This window comes from Symphalangus syndactylus, chromosome 15 (genome assembly GCF_028878055.3).
Source record: "Symphalangus syndactylus isolate Jambi chromosome 15, NHGRI_mSymSyn1-v2.1_pri, whole genome shotgun sequence".
In the NCBI taxonomy this organism is placed as follows: Eukaryota; Metazoa; Chordata; class Mammalia; order Primates; family Hylobatidae; genus Symphalangus; species Symphalangus syndactylus.
In genome coordinates this window covers 43,855,598-43,873,238 of record NC_072437.2, presented here as the reverse complement: position 1 = coordinate 43,873,238, position 17,641 = coordinate 43,855,598, and the positions used below count along the sequence as shown (strand labels likewise).

General features: G+C 38.1%; 1 protein-coding gene across 21 annotated transcripts in view; it reads left to right on the top strand.

Annotated features, from left to right (window-relative positions):
* The window catches only part of SCEL (sciellin), a 167,499-nt gene that overhangs the window by 112,046 nt on the left and 37,812 nt on the right, over positions 1-17,641 (top strand). For 11 of the 21 annotated variants that reach the window (XM_055244606.2, XM_055244604.2, XM_063618740.1 and 8 more), the window contains 10 exons: positions 1,403-1,462; positions 5,454-5,498; positions 7,252-7,311; positions 7,611-7,670; positions 9,996-10,055; positions 10,590-10,649; positions 11,012-11,071; positions 12,284-12,343; positions 16,422-16,481; positions 17,428-17,487. In XM_055244606.2, the coding sequence (XP_055100581.1) occupies positions 1,403-1,462; positions 5,454-5,498; positions 7,252-7,311; positions 7,611-7,670; positions 9,996-10,055; positions 10,590-10,649; positions 11,012-11,071; positions 12,284-12,343; positions 16,422-16,481; positions 17,428-17,487 (585 nt within the window). The remainder of the gene's footprint in view (positions 1-1,402; positions 1,463-5,453; positions 5,499-7,251; positions 7,312-7,610; positions 7,671-9,995; positions 10,056-10,589; positions 10,650-11,011; positions 11,072-12,283; positions 12,344-16,421; positions 16,482-17,427; positions 17,488-17,641) is intronic. The other 10 variants (XM_055244603.2, XM_063618743.1, XM_063618738.1 and 7 more) reach the window with 6 other exon arrangements.

Here is a 17,641-nt window from a genome sequence, read left to right as displayed (position 1 = left end):
GGGTCTATATGATAATTTTTCAGTCAAAAGGTTTTTATGACTGAAAATATTATTTTGAAGTTTAAAACTTACATACTTTTCATTTTTTATATTATCCCCATTTGACTTTCAGAAGAGTCCCATTCTAAAAGACACATCACATGGATTCTCTTCTTTGGAGAAAGTCATGTTTCCCTTGTTCTGAGGAGCTTACAGCACCACTCTTGGCATTTCCCAACCTGTGTTCTGTGCCACAGGATGTCAAAGCATGTTCTGCAAAAGAAGAGTTCAGTGTTTCACTATATTTAGGAAACACAGTTAAATACAGTTTTCTGCCACAGAACTTTTCAGAATCTTTAGTGTGCTTATGTGTATTCCAAATCAGCAAAAGTCAGTTACATTTCCCAACTTACTTAGCTACAAAATCCTTTCTTCATGAAGCCTTATTAACCTTCTGTGAGATACTGAGTTCTTTTCTTTTCTTCTTCTTCTTCTTTCTTTTTTTTTTTTTTTTTTTTTTGACAGGATCTTGCTCTGTAACCCAGCTGGAGTGCAGCAGAGAACTCATAGCTCACTGCAGCCTCAAACTCCTGGGCTCAGGAGATCCTCCTGCCTTAGCCTCCTGAGTAGTTGGGACTATGAGCACAGGCCACCACACCCCGCTAATTTAAAAAGAAATTTGTATGTGGAGATGGCGATCTCCCTTTGTTGCCCAGGCTAATCTTAAACTTCTGGCCTCAAGGGATCCTCCTTCCTTGGCCTCCCAAAGTTCTGGGATTACAGGTGTGAACCACCACACCCAGCCCACAGTTCTTAATTACTATAAGAACTTTCCTAATTGTTCCTTTTATGATCCAGGGATGTCAGCATTGATCTGATTTGGAATACATGAGCCCTCTATGTGCTCAGGTGCTTCCACCTATTCTAGAGTCTGAGAAGACAAACACTTTCACCCCTTTAGGGGGCGAAAAGGAATAATTAATTGTGCGTGTTGCTTAATGCTGCTTGGTTCTGGTAGAAAACCTTTTGAACTCACTTCTGTGTTTACTTGTTAGTTAAATGGATTTTGTTTTCTATGTCCTTTTTGTAACATAGAACCTGGGAGCTGGCAATACAAGTCTTCAGGAGAAAATGTAGTTATTTCAGTGAGCACTAGATGGCAGAGCCAACACCCAGGTGGAATAACAGAGGGGAGTGTGTGTGTGTTTGTGTGTGTGTGTCTGTGTGTGTGTGTCAGTGGGGGATGTGTGTGTCTCTGTGTGCCATGAGCTGACATAATAGAACCATTTTGTCATTCTGTTAAACTCAGTAATTCCTGAACACCACCTGTTTACTTTATTTACTGAAAACAAATGAGAAATTTTAGCTCCTTCAAAAATAGCTCGACTGTCATTGACCTGTATTTATTTTTCATTGTTTGAAGGACTCAGGATCTTGATAACATCATCAAAGTGGCCACTTCACTTCAGAGAACTGACAAAGGGTGAGCTCTCAGAGCTTTTGAGCTTGGGTTTTATCTTCTCTTGTGTTTCAAAAATGCTTAACCACACCTTTAAAAGTTCCAAATATGAACAAAATCCTAGTGCTGTATATTGTATATAATTTAAAATAAGAAAGCATCAGTTTCTCTAGATAAGTATTCCTGAATAGTGGATGGTGCCGACATTTATGGACACTCTTCCAACTCTGCTGCTTTTTCTGGCAATTTTACTCACCCAGTGACCTCAGCTGTCAAGCCTCATTCCAAATATCCAGTCCTGTATTTATGTTGCTGGTCCAGATCTCTACTCATCTCCTAGCACCCCCACTCAGGATGTCCAAGGTCATATCCAGATTCCTTCCCAAATGTGCTGTTCCTCACTTCTCTGTTCTTGCATTCCTGCAGACTCACCTTTCTGGAATAATTCTTGATTCTTCCTTCTCCTTCCGCCTAGGTAGTATCATGCATGCACGAATTAAACATCTAAAATGTCCGTCATGTGTACACAGACTTCCCCTAGTTTAAACCCTCATTGACTCCTTCACAGATTATTAGGGTAGCTATTCAGCTTTACTTACACTCTTCAGGCTTTGCTTCCGCTAAACTGTTATCACCCATCAATGCGAGAATTCTTCCAAATATTCTGCTCAATCACTGAACAGATCCTCATTGCCCATTCAATGGCATATAACCTCATTCAAAGCCCTTGCCAACCTGGCTCCAGCCTCACATTCCAGTTATTTCTGTTTTCACTCCTATATTTATCCTACATTCATATCAAGGGAAACCATTTTCTCGCTGTGGTTTCCAAATACTCTGGCTTTGTTTATACCACATGGTAGCCTTTTCCAGCCTCAAGCCACATGCCAATCCATCCAAGCCCTGCCCGTTGTTCAAGATCCGGATCAAGTGGCACCTTCTCTGTTGTCTTCCCTGAGTGATCCAGTGAGATGTGACTTCTGCCTCTATTAGCACTTAGAGTTGCACTATTCTTATTTTATAAGACCGAGTCATACTCAGTTTTGTTTCCTGTTATTTGCATAAGTGTGTTACCTTCTCTATCATCTCTATAGTCTCTCAGGGCAGATATTTTGTCTTATTTGCCATTTACAGTGTGTGACATGATGCTTTGTACAAAGTAGGTGTTTAATAGATTATGGTAAAATCATAATATTCCATTGTTTAAGTCCAAAGCTCTCAAAAATATTCCTTGTTTAATAGATTTTAGTAATGCTAAGAGTGTTGCTAGAGATTGCAGTCCCTGTCAAAAGAACTGAAGAGAAGAAAATGTGACACTTAGCTTTTCTGTGCAAATTCATAAACAAAATAGGAGCTCTGAATCCAAACGGAGTCTATAGAAATTGTCCTGAATGTTTCATTTCCATGTCTTCCCTCATTGAAGTGTCTAGATCTCTAATTTTATTGATGTATTTTTGTTGCAGGTAATATTTTGTTTCCAGTAGGGATTAGACAGTGGTTTGGTGGGTGATTGGGATATCTGAGAAACAGATACGTGAGTGACTCTGAAGGGAAATTATGGTTTGGTGTAAATCAAATAAAAACCATGAAAGAGGCAGTTAGTTTAACTTTCCTGTCCCTGCTCCATAGCCATAATGCTCAAATTCCACAGCCAGGTACATTTATCACAGAGAGAAGTTGCTGCTTGACAGGAATCAGGAAAAATGTTCATGGTAGTCATCATAGAGTATCGTTACTTTGGACCATCCACAGGGAGTAGAAATGGCTTTAGTTATCCGAGCAGCTCTTTGTGAAATGGAATGTTACTGCTATCTGATTAAGAGCATTTAATTTGTTACAAATGCAATGGTGAAACTTAATATCCAAAGCTTTCATCAATTTAAAGTCATTTTGAAAGCTTAAGTTTTTTATTTGGAATACAGTATCCATTTTATTTAATTTGCCACAGAGTGTCTTCTCATGATTTATGCTAATTTTCTTGGGATAAAGCAACTCCAAATCCTGATAATCTCATCATTGTGACTCATCCCAGTCAGAAAAGCCTGGGGCTAACATTTATAGGACTCGTGGGTTTGCTCTTTCCCTTCGGGACATGAACAGATTGTTAGTCTCAGAGTTAGCGGGTAGAATTTCAAGCAAGAAACAGCAATGGGTTACTGTATCAAGGGACTGGGTAGTGTTTGTCACACACAAGGATAGAGCATTAATCATGTTGTTTTTTTTTTTTTTTTTTTTGGTTAGAGGCAGCAACTTTTGTATTTCAGTATTTATTCTCAGGCAACAATTCTACCATTGATACCTAAAACTACTTGAAAGGATTCATCTATGTACTGGCTGTTAATTTAGGGTCTCTAAGAGGACTACCCTCAGCAGCTATTCTTGCCATAGTGTCATCCTGCCAGGCATCTTCAAGCACATAAGTGACTCAGCAATTGCATCTCTGTAAAGGCTAAGTCAAACTCTTGGTGTTTCTAAGTGCAATTAAAAACTAAGTATAGCAAGCATTAATTAGGCTGGGCGTGGTAGCTCACACCTGTAATCCAGCACTTTGGTAGGCTGAGGTGGGCAGATCACCTGAGGTAAGGAGTTCAAGACCAGCTTGGCCAACATGGTGAAACCCCATCTCTACTAAAACTACAAAAATTAGTTGGGCATGGTGGTGCACACCGGTAGTCCCAGCTACTCGGGAGGCTGAGGCAGGAGAATCGCTTGAACCTGAGAGGCGGAGGTTGCAGTGAGTCAAGATCATGCCATTGAACTTCAGTTTAGGCAACAAGAGTGAAACTCTGTCTTAAAAAAAAAAAAAAAAGTATAGCAAGCATTTATTAATCAAAAAATTTAGTAATGACAGGGCATTATTTATTACAATGGCCCAAATTAATCAGGAATTTATGACTCCCTAGGCATTGTGCTAAATACATCATATTCATGAGCTTATGAATCTTTTCTGAGGTGGATATGATTAGTATTCTCATTTTACAAATGGGAAAATTGAGTCCACAGAAGGTTAGGTAACTCGCCCAGATTCACCAATGAATAAATGATGAATCCTGTATCATACTCCATGTGTCCTTAACGAGGAAACTTGAATACGTAACTACTGATTTGTGAACAGAAAAACTTGCTGAGGAAGGCAAGAGAGGTGGGGCAAGGTGTGTGTGTGTGTGTGTGTGTGTGTGTGTGTGTGTGTGGTGGGGTGGTGGGTCATGAATAGAAAAGTTAGAGAAAGGACATGCTGTGACAGGGAACTAGACGAAGAAACCAATAGCACTGTGGTGAAACCCCCACCCCACCTCACCTAGGCTGCCCGCTTAGGGGAGAAAGTTGAACCCATGTGGTTTAAATAGAATTCCTGAACCTAAGAATTTAAATAGGTTGCTCCTGAAGCAGCAGCCAGAAAGGGCTTTGCAGTTGTCAAATGTGGAAACAGGCTAGCAAATTTAGCTGACCTGGAAATGAAGTAGCAGAGCTCAAGAAGGAAGCCAGACTTACTGATGAACAAATGTTTTCTAGATGCCACATGTGCAAGTACATTGCACAATGCTATAATTAATCAATGTACCTATGTGTAGACTCAATTAAAAGTGAGTATGAAGTATCTACTGTATGAAAGACACTGTATTAAAACACGGAAGTGTGTCTGATGTAAAATACAGTTCCAAATTTTAAGTGGTGTGCATACGTGTGCCTGTGCTGAGGTAGGAGCATTAACATGAGACCAGTGTGCAACGGCTATAACTCAAAGTATAGTCACAGAACTGTCATAAAGCAGGTGCAGAAAAAACAAATGCTGCAAGGGCTCCAAAAATGTAGAGGACTCTATTCAGTTAGAGGACTAGGAAAGGCTTTCTGGAGAAAGTGGTGTTGGATGAGAGCTTTGAGGATCATCAGGATTTTTGCAGATGATAAAAGTGGGATGTGTTGTATTTCAGAGAACTGTTATTTTAAGGCAAATTTACCCTTTGACCCTGGGCAAGCTTTTTACTAACGTTAAACATTTTTTCTCTTCCCAAAGTGAAGAATTGGATAATCTCATCAAAATGAAAAAAAGCTTGAATAGGTAAGATTTTTAAATGTTTATTTTTTATTACTGAGTTGCATATTGTGACTTTTTATGCCTTTCCAGCCTTTGAGTGTGAGGACCCACATACCAGGGTAGTCAGAAATATCCTACAAATCTTGGATAAAAGCTTGCAGCAATCATCATCATTTCATTGTTATGATGAATGGTTATTAAAGTCTAAAGATACTGATATGAAAGTGTTCTTGATTTTCATACTCCATTTGTTTATTAAGGCAGTTATATAAATAACCACTTTTCTCTTCCTGAAATATTAATTCACTAGAATGTAAACAGAATTTGGTTTGATCATGGAATAATTTTAGTTTAACCATTACAAAAAACATTTTATTATCATACTTAATGTTATATTGTTTATTATTATTTTTTGAGACAGGGTCTTACTCTCTTACCCAGGCTAGTGCAGTGGTGCAATCATAACTCACTGCAGCCTTGACCTCCTGGGCTCTAGCCATCCTCTTGCCTCAGCCTCCCAAGTAGCTGAGACTACAGGCCTGTGTCACCATATGTGGCTAATTTTTAATTTTTTGTAGAGATGGGGTCTCACTGTGTTGCCCAGGCTGTATCTTCTTGTTTTGAATCATTTATAATTGTATAACTTGAAATATGCCAAGAGAAAAAAATGAATAATCAAGGCTTGTGTTTGTGGTGTGTATAACGTAAGCAAGCTCTCTATTACTTTGCATACTAACCCACTAAACAGTGATCAAAGAGAAGGAGAAAACAGGGCAAATGCCAAATGAATTAATTGATCAGAGGATCACAAGATGTGTTTTTCATATCCTGTTCTGGCAATAATGATCACTTAATCTGCTGCTCTTCGGTTTCCTCATTTACAAGGAGAGGAGATTTTAGATCAGGAGTCACAGACTCCATGGCCCACTGAGACCAGGCAGGTGTGAGTAGGTGAGGAGACTGACTGTATGAAACACAGGCAGTGAGATAACTGGGGCCAAAAGAAAGCAAATGCCCTGTCTAAGCACACAGCTGCTTCTCAGCTCAGCTCCAGCTGATGGTCTCCACTGAATCTAGTGTTGCAGGACAGCAGGGCATTCTCAGGAGATCCTGAAAATCCAGTTTTGTTGTTTGTTTGTTCCTTTGTTTTAGAGACAGGGTCTTGCTCTGTCACCCAGGCTGGAGTGCAGTTGTACAATCATAGCTCACTGCAGCCTCCATCTCCTGGGCTCAAGCAATCCTCTCACCTCAACCTCCCAAGTAGCTGGGACTACAGGCACCACCACCATGCCTGGCTAAGTTTTAATTTTTTGTAGAGATGGGGTCAGACCATGTTGCCCAGGTTGGTCTTGGGCTCCTGGGATCAGGTGATCCTCCCACCTTGGCCTCCCAAACTACTGGGATCACAGGCATAAGCCACCACACCTGGCCTGAAAATTCAGGTTTCTGTGTGTCCTGACCATCATTGTAACATGGGCTCACTTTAAAGCCCACGCTTGAAAGCTAAAAGGGTAGAAATGCTCCATGAATCCAAGTAACACCTCTATGGACCTACTGTGGTTGGCAGATCCCCAGTTTATATCTTTTATTTTGGTTTCTCTAAGGCCCCCTACAATGTAAAATTTGAGTCTATGAAAATACCTATTTCAAGAATTGTAGCTCATTTCCCCAACAAGCTTATGCTTCCTGTCTTAGCTGTAAACTGGTCTATGTTCTTATAGAGTTAAGCATTGGTCATTATCACTGATGAGGCTTTTTAAAATCAATACATTTAAAGGAATCAAGGTCTTGATGGTCTCTTCAGAGCAAATCCAAAGGTAGATGAAAGAGAGAAAAGGTAAGTGCATCTGTCTCAAATCTAAAAATCTTATCTTGCAGATTGCTCATCTTATTCCTTCAGACATTAGCTGCAAGGGGGTTGTATCCTCTGGCATGGAAATGTACTAGCAGATGGGGTAGTGCTCTCAGCATTGTACATTTAGTTCAGACATAATTACCCAGAGGATTTCTGCTCTTCCATTCAATAAGAGTAAATGAGCAATTCATGGAGAATGTTTATTGCATCTGACCTTTCAAGATACCACACAATTTCATTTCAATATGCAGCCTTTTATGTGAATTTCTTTGTGTTTTCAGAGCCAAAAGCCTTGAAAGTCTCATCTATATGAGTACCCGGACAGATAAAGATGGCAAAGGGTAAGATTTTATTAAGACAGACCGTTTTGATTGAGTCCCAGACAGTATACTATTTTTCCAGAGGAGACCTCCTGCTTAGGACAAGGGTCAGGCAGGCTGGTGGAATAAGCCTCAGACTGGGGTCCAGAGACAGTGTGTGTCTTGGTGCTGGCTCTGCCACCAACATCAATCTGGATGACCCTGTGCAAGTTGTGTAATTTCTGGAGAGCTCTGTTTCCTCATTCCATAAAATGAAGGATATGACCTAGATGATCTCCCAGTTCCCCTTCATATCTAAAATGGAAAGAAACACAACTAGCTGTTACAAGTAGTGGAGGATAGGTTGGTTTATGAACTAAATACATTTATAATAAGGCATTTAGGTGCTGGGAGCATATCCCCTCACCACTGAAGTCTCTCTCTCTCTCTTTTTCTTTTCTTTAAGACAGAGTCTTGCTCTGAGGCCCTACCTTGGCTCACTGCAGCCACTGCCTCCCAGGTTTAAGTGATTCTTTTGCCCCAGCCTCCTGAGTAGCTGGGATTACAAGTGCCCGCCCCCACACCCAGCTAATTTTTGTATTTTTAGTAGAGATGGTGTTTTACCATGTTGGCCAGGCTGGTCTTGAACTCCTGACCTCACGTGATCTGCCCACCTAGGCCTTCCAAAGTGTTAGGATTACAGGCATAAGCCACCACGCCTGGCCACCACTGAAGTCTTTAGAGTGTATAAAGGCACTTCTCAGTTGGAATCTTAGTTGGGTCATTTCATATGTATATCTCTTCATACGTATTTGTAAATATCTTTAAATGAAAAGCTATGCTTTTATTTATTTTAAATCATAAAATGGGTTAATTTATGATTAGTAACTGAACTTATAGCATTTAAGAGGTTACCTGTAGTTCTAGCCTAATATACTAGATAATTGACTTGCATGACTGATACTATTTTTCTTGTTGAAAGAAACCAAAGCCGTCACAGTTTCACTAGAGAAAATCCCAGAATAGTCAAGAATGACAAAGGGCAAGGATTTATGAGCTCTCTACTATTTTTGCCTTCCAGATTGGCTGTTTACCTTGTATTTGGTTAGTCATGAAATTTGCCTTTCTAATACGAGAATTATTTCTATTGTCACGGTTATTTTTAAAAACCATTTATTTGTGCCAATCTATGCCCAGAATGGCATTCTAGCTTTCCAAACCAATCTTGGCAATGCATTCTTAACCCTTTCTGATGTAGAACACTTAACAAAGTCTACATGATGAAAAGCATTGGCAGTAACCATCACAAAGGCTTGTTAATAACATATGATTATAATGTAAACATGCCAACATATTATAGGCAATTTTTTTCAAATGTGGAATAGATTTAGTTGAAAAAGTCTTTTTTTTTTTTTTTTTTTGTACATGGCTATATGAGCTTTCTAGGAATAGATGAGGTTCCAGATATTTTTCAAAAACAGTTTGGAGAGTTCTGCAAAAGTAGTGGACAAAAGGAAAAGTAGGATGAGCATCTTAAGTAGATCATTTTGTGGGCTAGGAAAAAGATTTATAATCTGGGGTAATTTGATAACAACTGAGTTTTGGTGCAGGAATAACTGATCTTGTCTGTGTGGTAGGGAAAAAAGTTCTTTTTTCTTCTTCCCTTCCTTCTTTCTCACATTGAAATAACTTAAAATGTCGACAGTCTTATCACAGAGAAATCAGAGAGAGATGAAAATGGCAAAGCATAATACTTGGAAGCTTGGGGGAATTTAAAGAGATTAGCTTTCATATTCGCTAATAACTTTAGTCACTAGCATGTGAAAGTTTTATTTCATTTATATAAAGTGCTGGGACCATAACAGTTATTTTGACTTTACCAAGGTGACTTCAGACCCTTTAAACACATCTGCTAACTTTTTAAGAGAAATGACTTGTCTGAATTCTCAACGTATTTAGACTTAAGATATTGATCAATTGATTTCTACCCCTGATGTAAATGATTTTCATGCTTAAATAAGACAGTATCTCAATATATGTATTAAAATCAGCCTCCCACCAACCCACCTCCAAGAAAGCAAAAGCCAAGACCTTGGTTGAAACTTTTAAGTTGACTCCATCATAACTGAGTCATGGTTGGTATCTTAGTATCAGGCTGCTGCTTATACATTTCACATGATGGATAGAGCCACCTGAATTCAGTATTTCCAAGGACTTCTGATCCTTTAGGCACTGATTACATCTTATGAGATTCTCTTGTGGGAAATCTGCTGTTGTCATTACGAGATTCTGAATATATCACTGAGTTGCTCTTGCCTCACTCTCTCTTTCTCTCTCTTTCTCTTTTTTCCCCCCAATGTTGTAAAGAACCCAAAGCCTTGGAAGTCCGATTAAAGTTAATCAAGGGACTGACAAAAATGAAAAAGGGTGAGTAAATGTCCTACCTCGATGGAGCTCTTTTTATTCAGGTTAGCTTTTTATACCTCATTAGGAATGGGAGTGTTATGCTTTCCTTTGTGACAGTGAACTCTTGTACTGCTTTGACCCATCAGACAGACCTAGTAGGCAAAAGGAATATGATGAGTGCTGTTTCCTTCATAGGACCTCTGATTTGAGTTGCATTGAAGTAGGTGCAGGAAAACCTGCTACATAAACTCTTATTCCATATTTTCTTAAATAAGAGATGAGTCAAATTTTAATTTAAATTAAGAAATGTAAAGGACAAAATTGCACAGTGAGAGCCACATTGAGAAGCCTTTTGAAACTGATTTAGACTAGTTTAAATGAAATGCTATTGTGGAAATTAATAAAGGTAAGTTAAGGATAATTACATCAAAGCCCTTTCTGGTCATTTGGTCCTGAAAACACCTGACACCACATTCAGGGACATTCTTGATTATACGGATTTCAGAGAAAATTGTACTGTAACCTAACTGACAAGTTTTGGTGTTTTTTCCAAAGAAGACAAGATCTCGAATCTGTTGTTAAAGTGAATGCCAGGATGAATAAAATGAGCAGAAGGTAAGAACTGAACAGATGTCTCTAAATATTGGTTATTTTCTCTCATATTAATTATGTGATATTGAGGGCATCACATCTTTGTTTGGCTTCTCTCTTCTGTGTCTAATCCCTGGTGCCCTGATCTTCACTTCAAAGAATCTACAGTATATTCGATCTAAATTTACATTTACTTATAGCCCAATAAAATCCTAAGGTTAATTAAACTATGTTATTGATTGGCACTTTTTATACTAAAATCCAGTTTAATGTCGGTATAATAATTTTCTCCAAAAGCTTGAATTAATCATTGGGAATACAGAAGATGTATGTGTCTAATATTATGGGAGTATTTTGAAACTGATATAAACTTTTTTTTTTTAAAGAAGTGAAGACCTTGATAATGCTACCAAAGTAAATCCCAAAGGAAATGAAAATACCACCAGGTAAAAATAATTAATGTCTTTAATTATGGTTTCTGTTAAGTGTCAATCAGAAGGTAAAATAATTTGGCTTTTTAGCTTCATAACCGTGTTTTATTAGCATGGAATTAGACAATAAAGATAGGCCACACGACCATCCCCTCTTGTCCCCAATAAAACCACTAACTTTTGAAGCATTGTCTTAATGTTTGATAGTAAATTGCCTTTTTGCCCAGATTTTGGGCTTTGATTTGTCTTCAGAGTAAGTGATTGAATTGAATTTCTTTGTGCCTAAAGAATGCACAGTCTTGACAAAATTTTCAAAGTGTATTTCCAAAATGACAGAGATGGCCAAGAGTGAGCCATCATTGCAGCTCTGGTAATTCAACTCCTCTAAGGGTAATGGTCTCAGGAGGCAGCCCAAGGGAGGCTGGGCTGGCACACACAGGGGGAGTGAGGACCTCCCACCACTTTGTCTCCTGTTCAGAGCTATGTTGACATGGCAGTGGCTCCCAATCACAGTGCTTCTGCCTTCCCCTCCTGTCCCTTTTAGGTTCTGCTTCTGCCTTTTATGATATCAAAATATTTTAATGGGGTGGCCTGTGTCTCCCTGGGGAGTGAATCATTAATTTTTCTACTATGCGAGCTGTTTTTTCTTGCCCTTTTTTGCTCAACATGATCTACTCTGAAGGAAATGATATTTAAAAGGGTTTGGGCTAGGTAGATAGCTGAGTTTATATGAAAGCATAGATTTTTATTCTTTTAGTTAATATTGTTAAATTCTTGTTACTATGAAATTATGATTCTCAACATTATTCTTACTACTTAAAACAGAATAGGCAATTGTATCCAGCTTGTTGAGTAGAAATTTATACTGTCTGGGTCCAGTGTAGAACTTAATCTAACTTAATGTCATTTCAATGCTGCCTGCTTGGAGTGTTCTAACAAGATGTATCTGAAGGCAAAGTTGGTTTTGTTAAATAACAAGTTTCATATATACTTATGTATTCTGAGAACAAAACAAAAAATCACATTTATTACTAACAAATAAGCAACCTTAAATGGTCTTCAGCTCAAGATGTAAGAGAATATTTTCATTTTCTTTTAGAGCTTCAAAAATTTACATTGATATAGAAAACTTGTATATTTACCACTTCTTAATTTTTCCAGCCATTATTCATATGATTAGTGCTATATTTTGACATCATTCATTAAAATTAATTTCCTTTTTCAAAGAAAACAAGACCTTGATGAACTTATTAAAGTCGATCCTGAAACAAATAAAAATATTAGGAGGTAAGGCATTTAAAGTTCCCCCCTCCCCTTTGTTTGCATTTAGAAGCACATTAGAATTCTGAGTGTTGGTATTCAGGACAGTAAATTGGAATTCAGGCCAAAACAAACTGAGCTCTTTTTTCTCTAAACACTTTATAGTAAGTAATTCTGTGCAAGTGATACACCTAAATCTCCTGCATTTTATTCTTGGGCAAAGTTTGTTATCAAATAATTTTGAGAAATTAAATGGGAATTTGGACTGACCTTCTCTACTGAACTAAATGATTTATTTCTTTGTATGGTAGTATGAGTACATGTATTAGTGTATGTGTGTGAATATATAAGTAGTGTGTTTATATATAAGTGCATGTATTTATGTGTAAGTGCATATGTATGTAGATGTAAGTAGTGTATGTGAGTGTATGTGCATGTGTATCAGTAGTATGTGGATTTAAGTGCATGTGTGTATAAATGTGTGTTTATAAATGTGTGTGTATGTATAAGTGCATGTGTGGATGTGTATATGTATGATCTACATGTGCGTGTGTGGGGTATTTGTGTGTAGTGTATGTATGTGCATGTAGTGTGGTGTGTATTTGAAGATGAAGAGCTTAACAAAGTGTGCTTTGTTCTCACTAATGAGTTGTCAAGTAAGTCTGGAGAGCTTATGTCTTCTTGCTTGTTATTTTTTATAAGGCAGATGGAATATTTTTGAAACTGAATTTGTTGGCATGTTGCTGGAAACAGTAACAAACAATTGCATGTAATTTCCCTTGAATTCCTTTCCATTCAATTAGCTCAGTTCATGATATTATTTGTTGATTCTAACATGTGTCATGGATGCCTGCAGGCCCAGTTGGGAGGGCAAAGGCTCAGTTAGTTGAAAAGCTGGTGTGCACACTATCACGCCTGCCCTGTTTGTGTAGGTGTGGCATGGTAAGAGGTACCGCGACCCAATGAATTCGAGGCTTGCATAAGCTTGCAACCCATAGAAGGAGAAGAAAGCATTGATTTCCTTCGGTACCTGGGTGGTTCAGGGAGGTAACCTGAGGTAGTCAATGAGAGCAGGGAATCCAAAAATCCTAGATGAGAATTCTGGCTCTATCACTTGCTGTGTCCCTGTGCCTCAGTTTACTCATTTACAAAAGAGGGATCATAAGATTCTTATGCCAGGCACATAGTAGATACAGGTAATTGTTGCAACAATAAAGATTCAGGTGAATTATTCATCATAATTTAGTGTTCACATTTTTAATTTTGACTTTGCAAGAAAAATCCATGTTCGTTTTCTAATTTTCATTAAAAATAGTATTTCCAGGCCGAGTGCAGTGGCTTAAGCCTGTAATCCCAGCACTTTGGGAGGCCGAGGTGGGTGGATCATGAGGTCAGGGGGTCGAGACCATCCTGGCTAACACAGCGAAACCCCGTCTCTACTAAAAATAAAAAAAATTAGCTGGGCATGTCAACTACTCGGGAGGCTGAGGCAGGAGAATCGCTTGAACCTGGGAGGCGGAGGTTGCAGTAAGCCGAGATGGCACCACCACCACTCCAGCCTGGGCAATAGAGTGAGACTGTCTCAAAAAATAATAATAATAATATTTCCAATCAGGACTTATTTTTCTTCATATGTTGGTGTGTGTATATGTGGGCATGCCTATGCTCATGTGTGTATGCATGCATACAAATGTTTTTGTGCATGTGTGTATTCATGTGCATATACATGTATGTGTCTATATGCATATGTGATTGCCCATGTACATGAGTGTGTGCATTGCATGTGTGTACGTTGTACATGTGTGATTGCATACATATGCACGATGCTTGTGTTTTCATTAGTATATGTGTAAATATACACATGTGCTTTTGTGTGTATATGGGTGCATATGTACATGGATGTGTATGTACCTGTGTGTGTGAGTGTATGCATAGCACATGTGTCTATATTTGTATGCGTGTACTTCCTGTGGGCTTTTGAGAATAGTAGTTGTCATTTCCTTTTTCTGAACATAATGAAGTCTGTAGATCTTTTAAAAATAAAGCAATGGCCTTTTACTTTCTCAGTAAAGCCTCGCCAAGCTGATATTTTTCTATTCCAGACTCATTCCTGCCTTAAGGCTTCAGCATATGCTGTTCCCACTTCCTGGAATGCTCTATCCCCATATCATCACCTTCTCAAACAGGTCATTTCTGACCACAGAATATAATTGAGTCACTGTCCTGTTCCCCACCCCCAGTACTGCAGGCACCAACTGCTCTTTTTTATTTTCCTCATAACATATAGTGTTATTTGGAATTGTGGTATTCATGTATTTGTTTAATTGTATATTGCCTGAAGTTGAAATGGAAGCCTCATGAGGTCTAATCCTGTGTCTATATTGTTCACATTTATCCCAGAGCTTGGGGCAGGGTCTGACCCATGGTGGGCTTTCCAAAACTTTTGTGGATTGAAGTAACCCATAATACTGAAGATATATACACTATGAGGTATTGCTTTACATAAACTCACATATTATTTTACGTTATTACATTAATAGTAGATTACTACATTAATCTACTCTTATGGACTTTATGAACTATGAGATTTAAATAACCTTATTTTATTATGTGCTTTATTTAATATTTAAAGAGATCAAGTCCTAAAAATGTAGTTAAAGCAAGCTCCACAACAAACACAAAGGGAGGAGTTATAATGCCTACTCTTTTGTTATTTTCTTGAATACTCAAGTCTGGAAATAGCATCCTGGGAATTTTATTTTTCTCAGTCATTGGCCTTCAAATCCCACATACTTCATTTAGGCAGAAATCAACAAGGAATAATCTGGAGTAGAGTGATTGCTTCTGTGGGGCTAATTGTTTCATTATTTGCATGACAAATGTTCAAATTAATTATTGCTACTTTGAGTCTGTATATCACATTCTCAGACATCTGGATACAAATAAAAGACTTGAATCAGCATCTAGTTGCTTCCAAATATCTGTATCTTTGATGTTGTATAGATAAAACCTTGGAGCTTTTGGATATGGCCTTAATAGGGTCACAGAGTATGGAGACACAGTGCAAAAGGGCCTTCCTGTGGATGTTCTTTTCCCTATGTGGCATCCTCTGTAGATCAGAGCAGCATTTATTGCTGCTACTGGTATGCAGAAAACACATGTAGATGCAGGGAGAAAAGCAAAATTTCACTAAGATCAGAAACCGAGGTATACCAAAGAGTAACAAGAAACTACTAAAATGTTTTTGATGACTGCGTGGAACTTTATTTTATTTTATTTATTTCTGAGACAGGATCTTGCTGTGTTGCCCAGTCTGGCCTGGATCTCCTGGGCTCAAGCGATCCTCCCACCTTGGCCTTCCAAAATGCTGGGATTACAGGAATGAGCCACCATGCCCAGCCAGAGTGTTGTGCTTTATATTACAGTTGATATTACTATAAGATATTACAGTTGATATATCTTACATTTCAGAATGTTTCAGAACTCTGTAGATTTTAATATTCCTATTGTTTGTTGCCAAAAACAACTAGTCAAAATTCATAATTCTAACACACAGTTATAAGTACCAGAAGCAATTACTGGGTTGCATATCATAGATTTTTAACAAATTGGTGTATTAATCTTAATACAGTTTTGTGATAGAAAAATCTGCTAATGAATGCCAACTTTACAAAATATGGATTCTCCAAAGCTGGTTTTAAAGTTCTACATGTTGGAGGTTGATAAAGAGTATGCCTTCTGGAATGCTTCATGAAACAAGTATATAGACTAAGTTACAAAAATGTTTTGTGTACCTGGTAAAAGCTAAAATTACAGCATTTAGTGCATAAAAGTAGAGAGAATCCTAGTTCAATACTTGCTAGCAGCCAAATGGCTCTGAGACTAAAATAATGTCTCCCTGAGTCTCAGTGAATTTCAGAGATGTACAAATCCCTACATACTTCTGCATAGTCACCTTTCACAATCTTCAATCTTCAACTCCTTGGCATGATCTCAATGAGTGTTTACACTGCTTCTGAGTTTTAATGAAATAGCTTTATCTTCTTGTTGTCAGTCTACCATTGTTACCTGTTGTCAATCTTACCATTTCGTCAATGTTTTAAAGGGGCCAGAGCCTTGATAATCTCATCAAAGTGACCCCTGAAGTAAACAGAAATAACCAAGGGTGAGGACTATGTCTTACCTCTCTTCCTTCCCCTTCCCCATCCATTCGTGGCACTCAGGAGAGAAGATGTGTTGAAAAACCTTTGGATTGGGATCAGAAAGTCTGAACCCCATTACTTACCAGCTTGGTGTCTTTGAACAAGTCCCTTGAATGCTGAGCTCCAGCCTCCTTAGTTATAAAATGAGGATCATAATGTTTGTTTGGCCGGGTACGGTGGCTCACGCCTGTAATCCCAGCACTTTGGGAGGCCAAGGCGGGTGGATTACTTGAGGTCGGGAGTTCAAGTCCAGCCTGGCCAACATAGTGAAACCCTGTCTCTATAAAAAATACAAAAATTATCCAGGCATGGTGGAGTGCACCTATAGTCCCAGCTACTTGGGAGGCAGAGACAGGAGAATCGTTTGAACCCAGGAGGTGGAAGTTACAATGAGCCAAGATCCAGCCACTGCACTCCAGCCTGGGCGACAGAGCCAAACACCATGCCAAAATAATAATAATAATAATATTTGTTTTTTGTCACTTGATAGTTGTTAGGAATGAATGAAATAATGGATATAAAATCCATTTTTTAAAAAAGGATATTACAAATGGAAATTACTAACAAAACAGTTTAGTTATAGCTATAGCATTAGATGGAATGCTTAGGGGAACCAGGTGAGAGTTTTTAGTAGATTATTATGTCACTGATTAACTGATTTTTTTAATAGAGTCTTGCTCTAATTATATGGTTTTATTTTGGGGGTAAATGAGAAACTATGTCAGTGTACCAGTGATGGGTAAGAATGTCACAAATTTTAGTCTTTTAAATTAAGAGCATAGACTAGTATCAATTTATCTCAAAACTCAGTAGTAAAATTTATCTTGAGTACATATATCCTTTAAATCAAAGCAGCCAATTGATTTAATTCCATTTTTATTTATCATGTTTTTTGTTTTTTGTTTGAAGTTCCAAAGACCTTAATAACTTCATCAAAGTGAATCCAGGAACAGAAAAAAGTACTCAAGGGTAAGATTTAATAAGCTCCCTTTTTTGTTTCATAGTTACCAATGCCTAAAAGTATAATTAAAGCATCATTTCAGCTGACTGATGCTGAACCCAATGATCCTTCAAGAAAAGCCGTGTAACCCTGCCTACCTCACATCTGAAATGTTAAAAATTT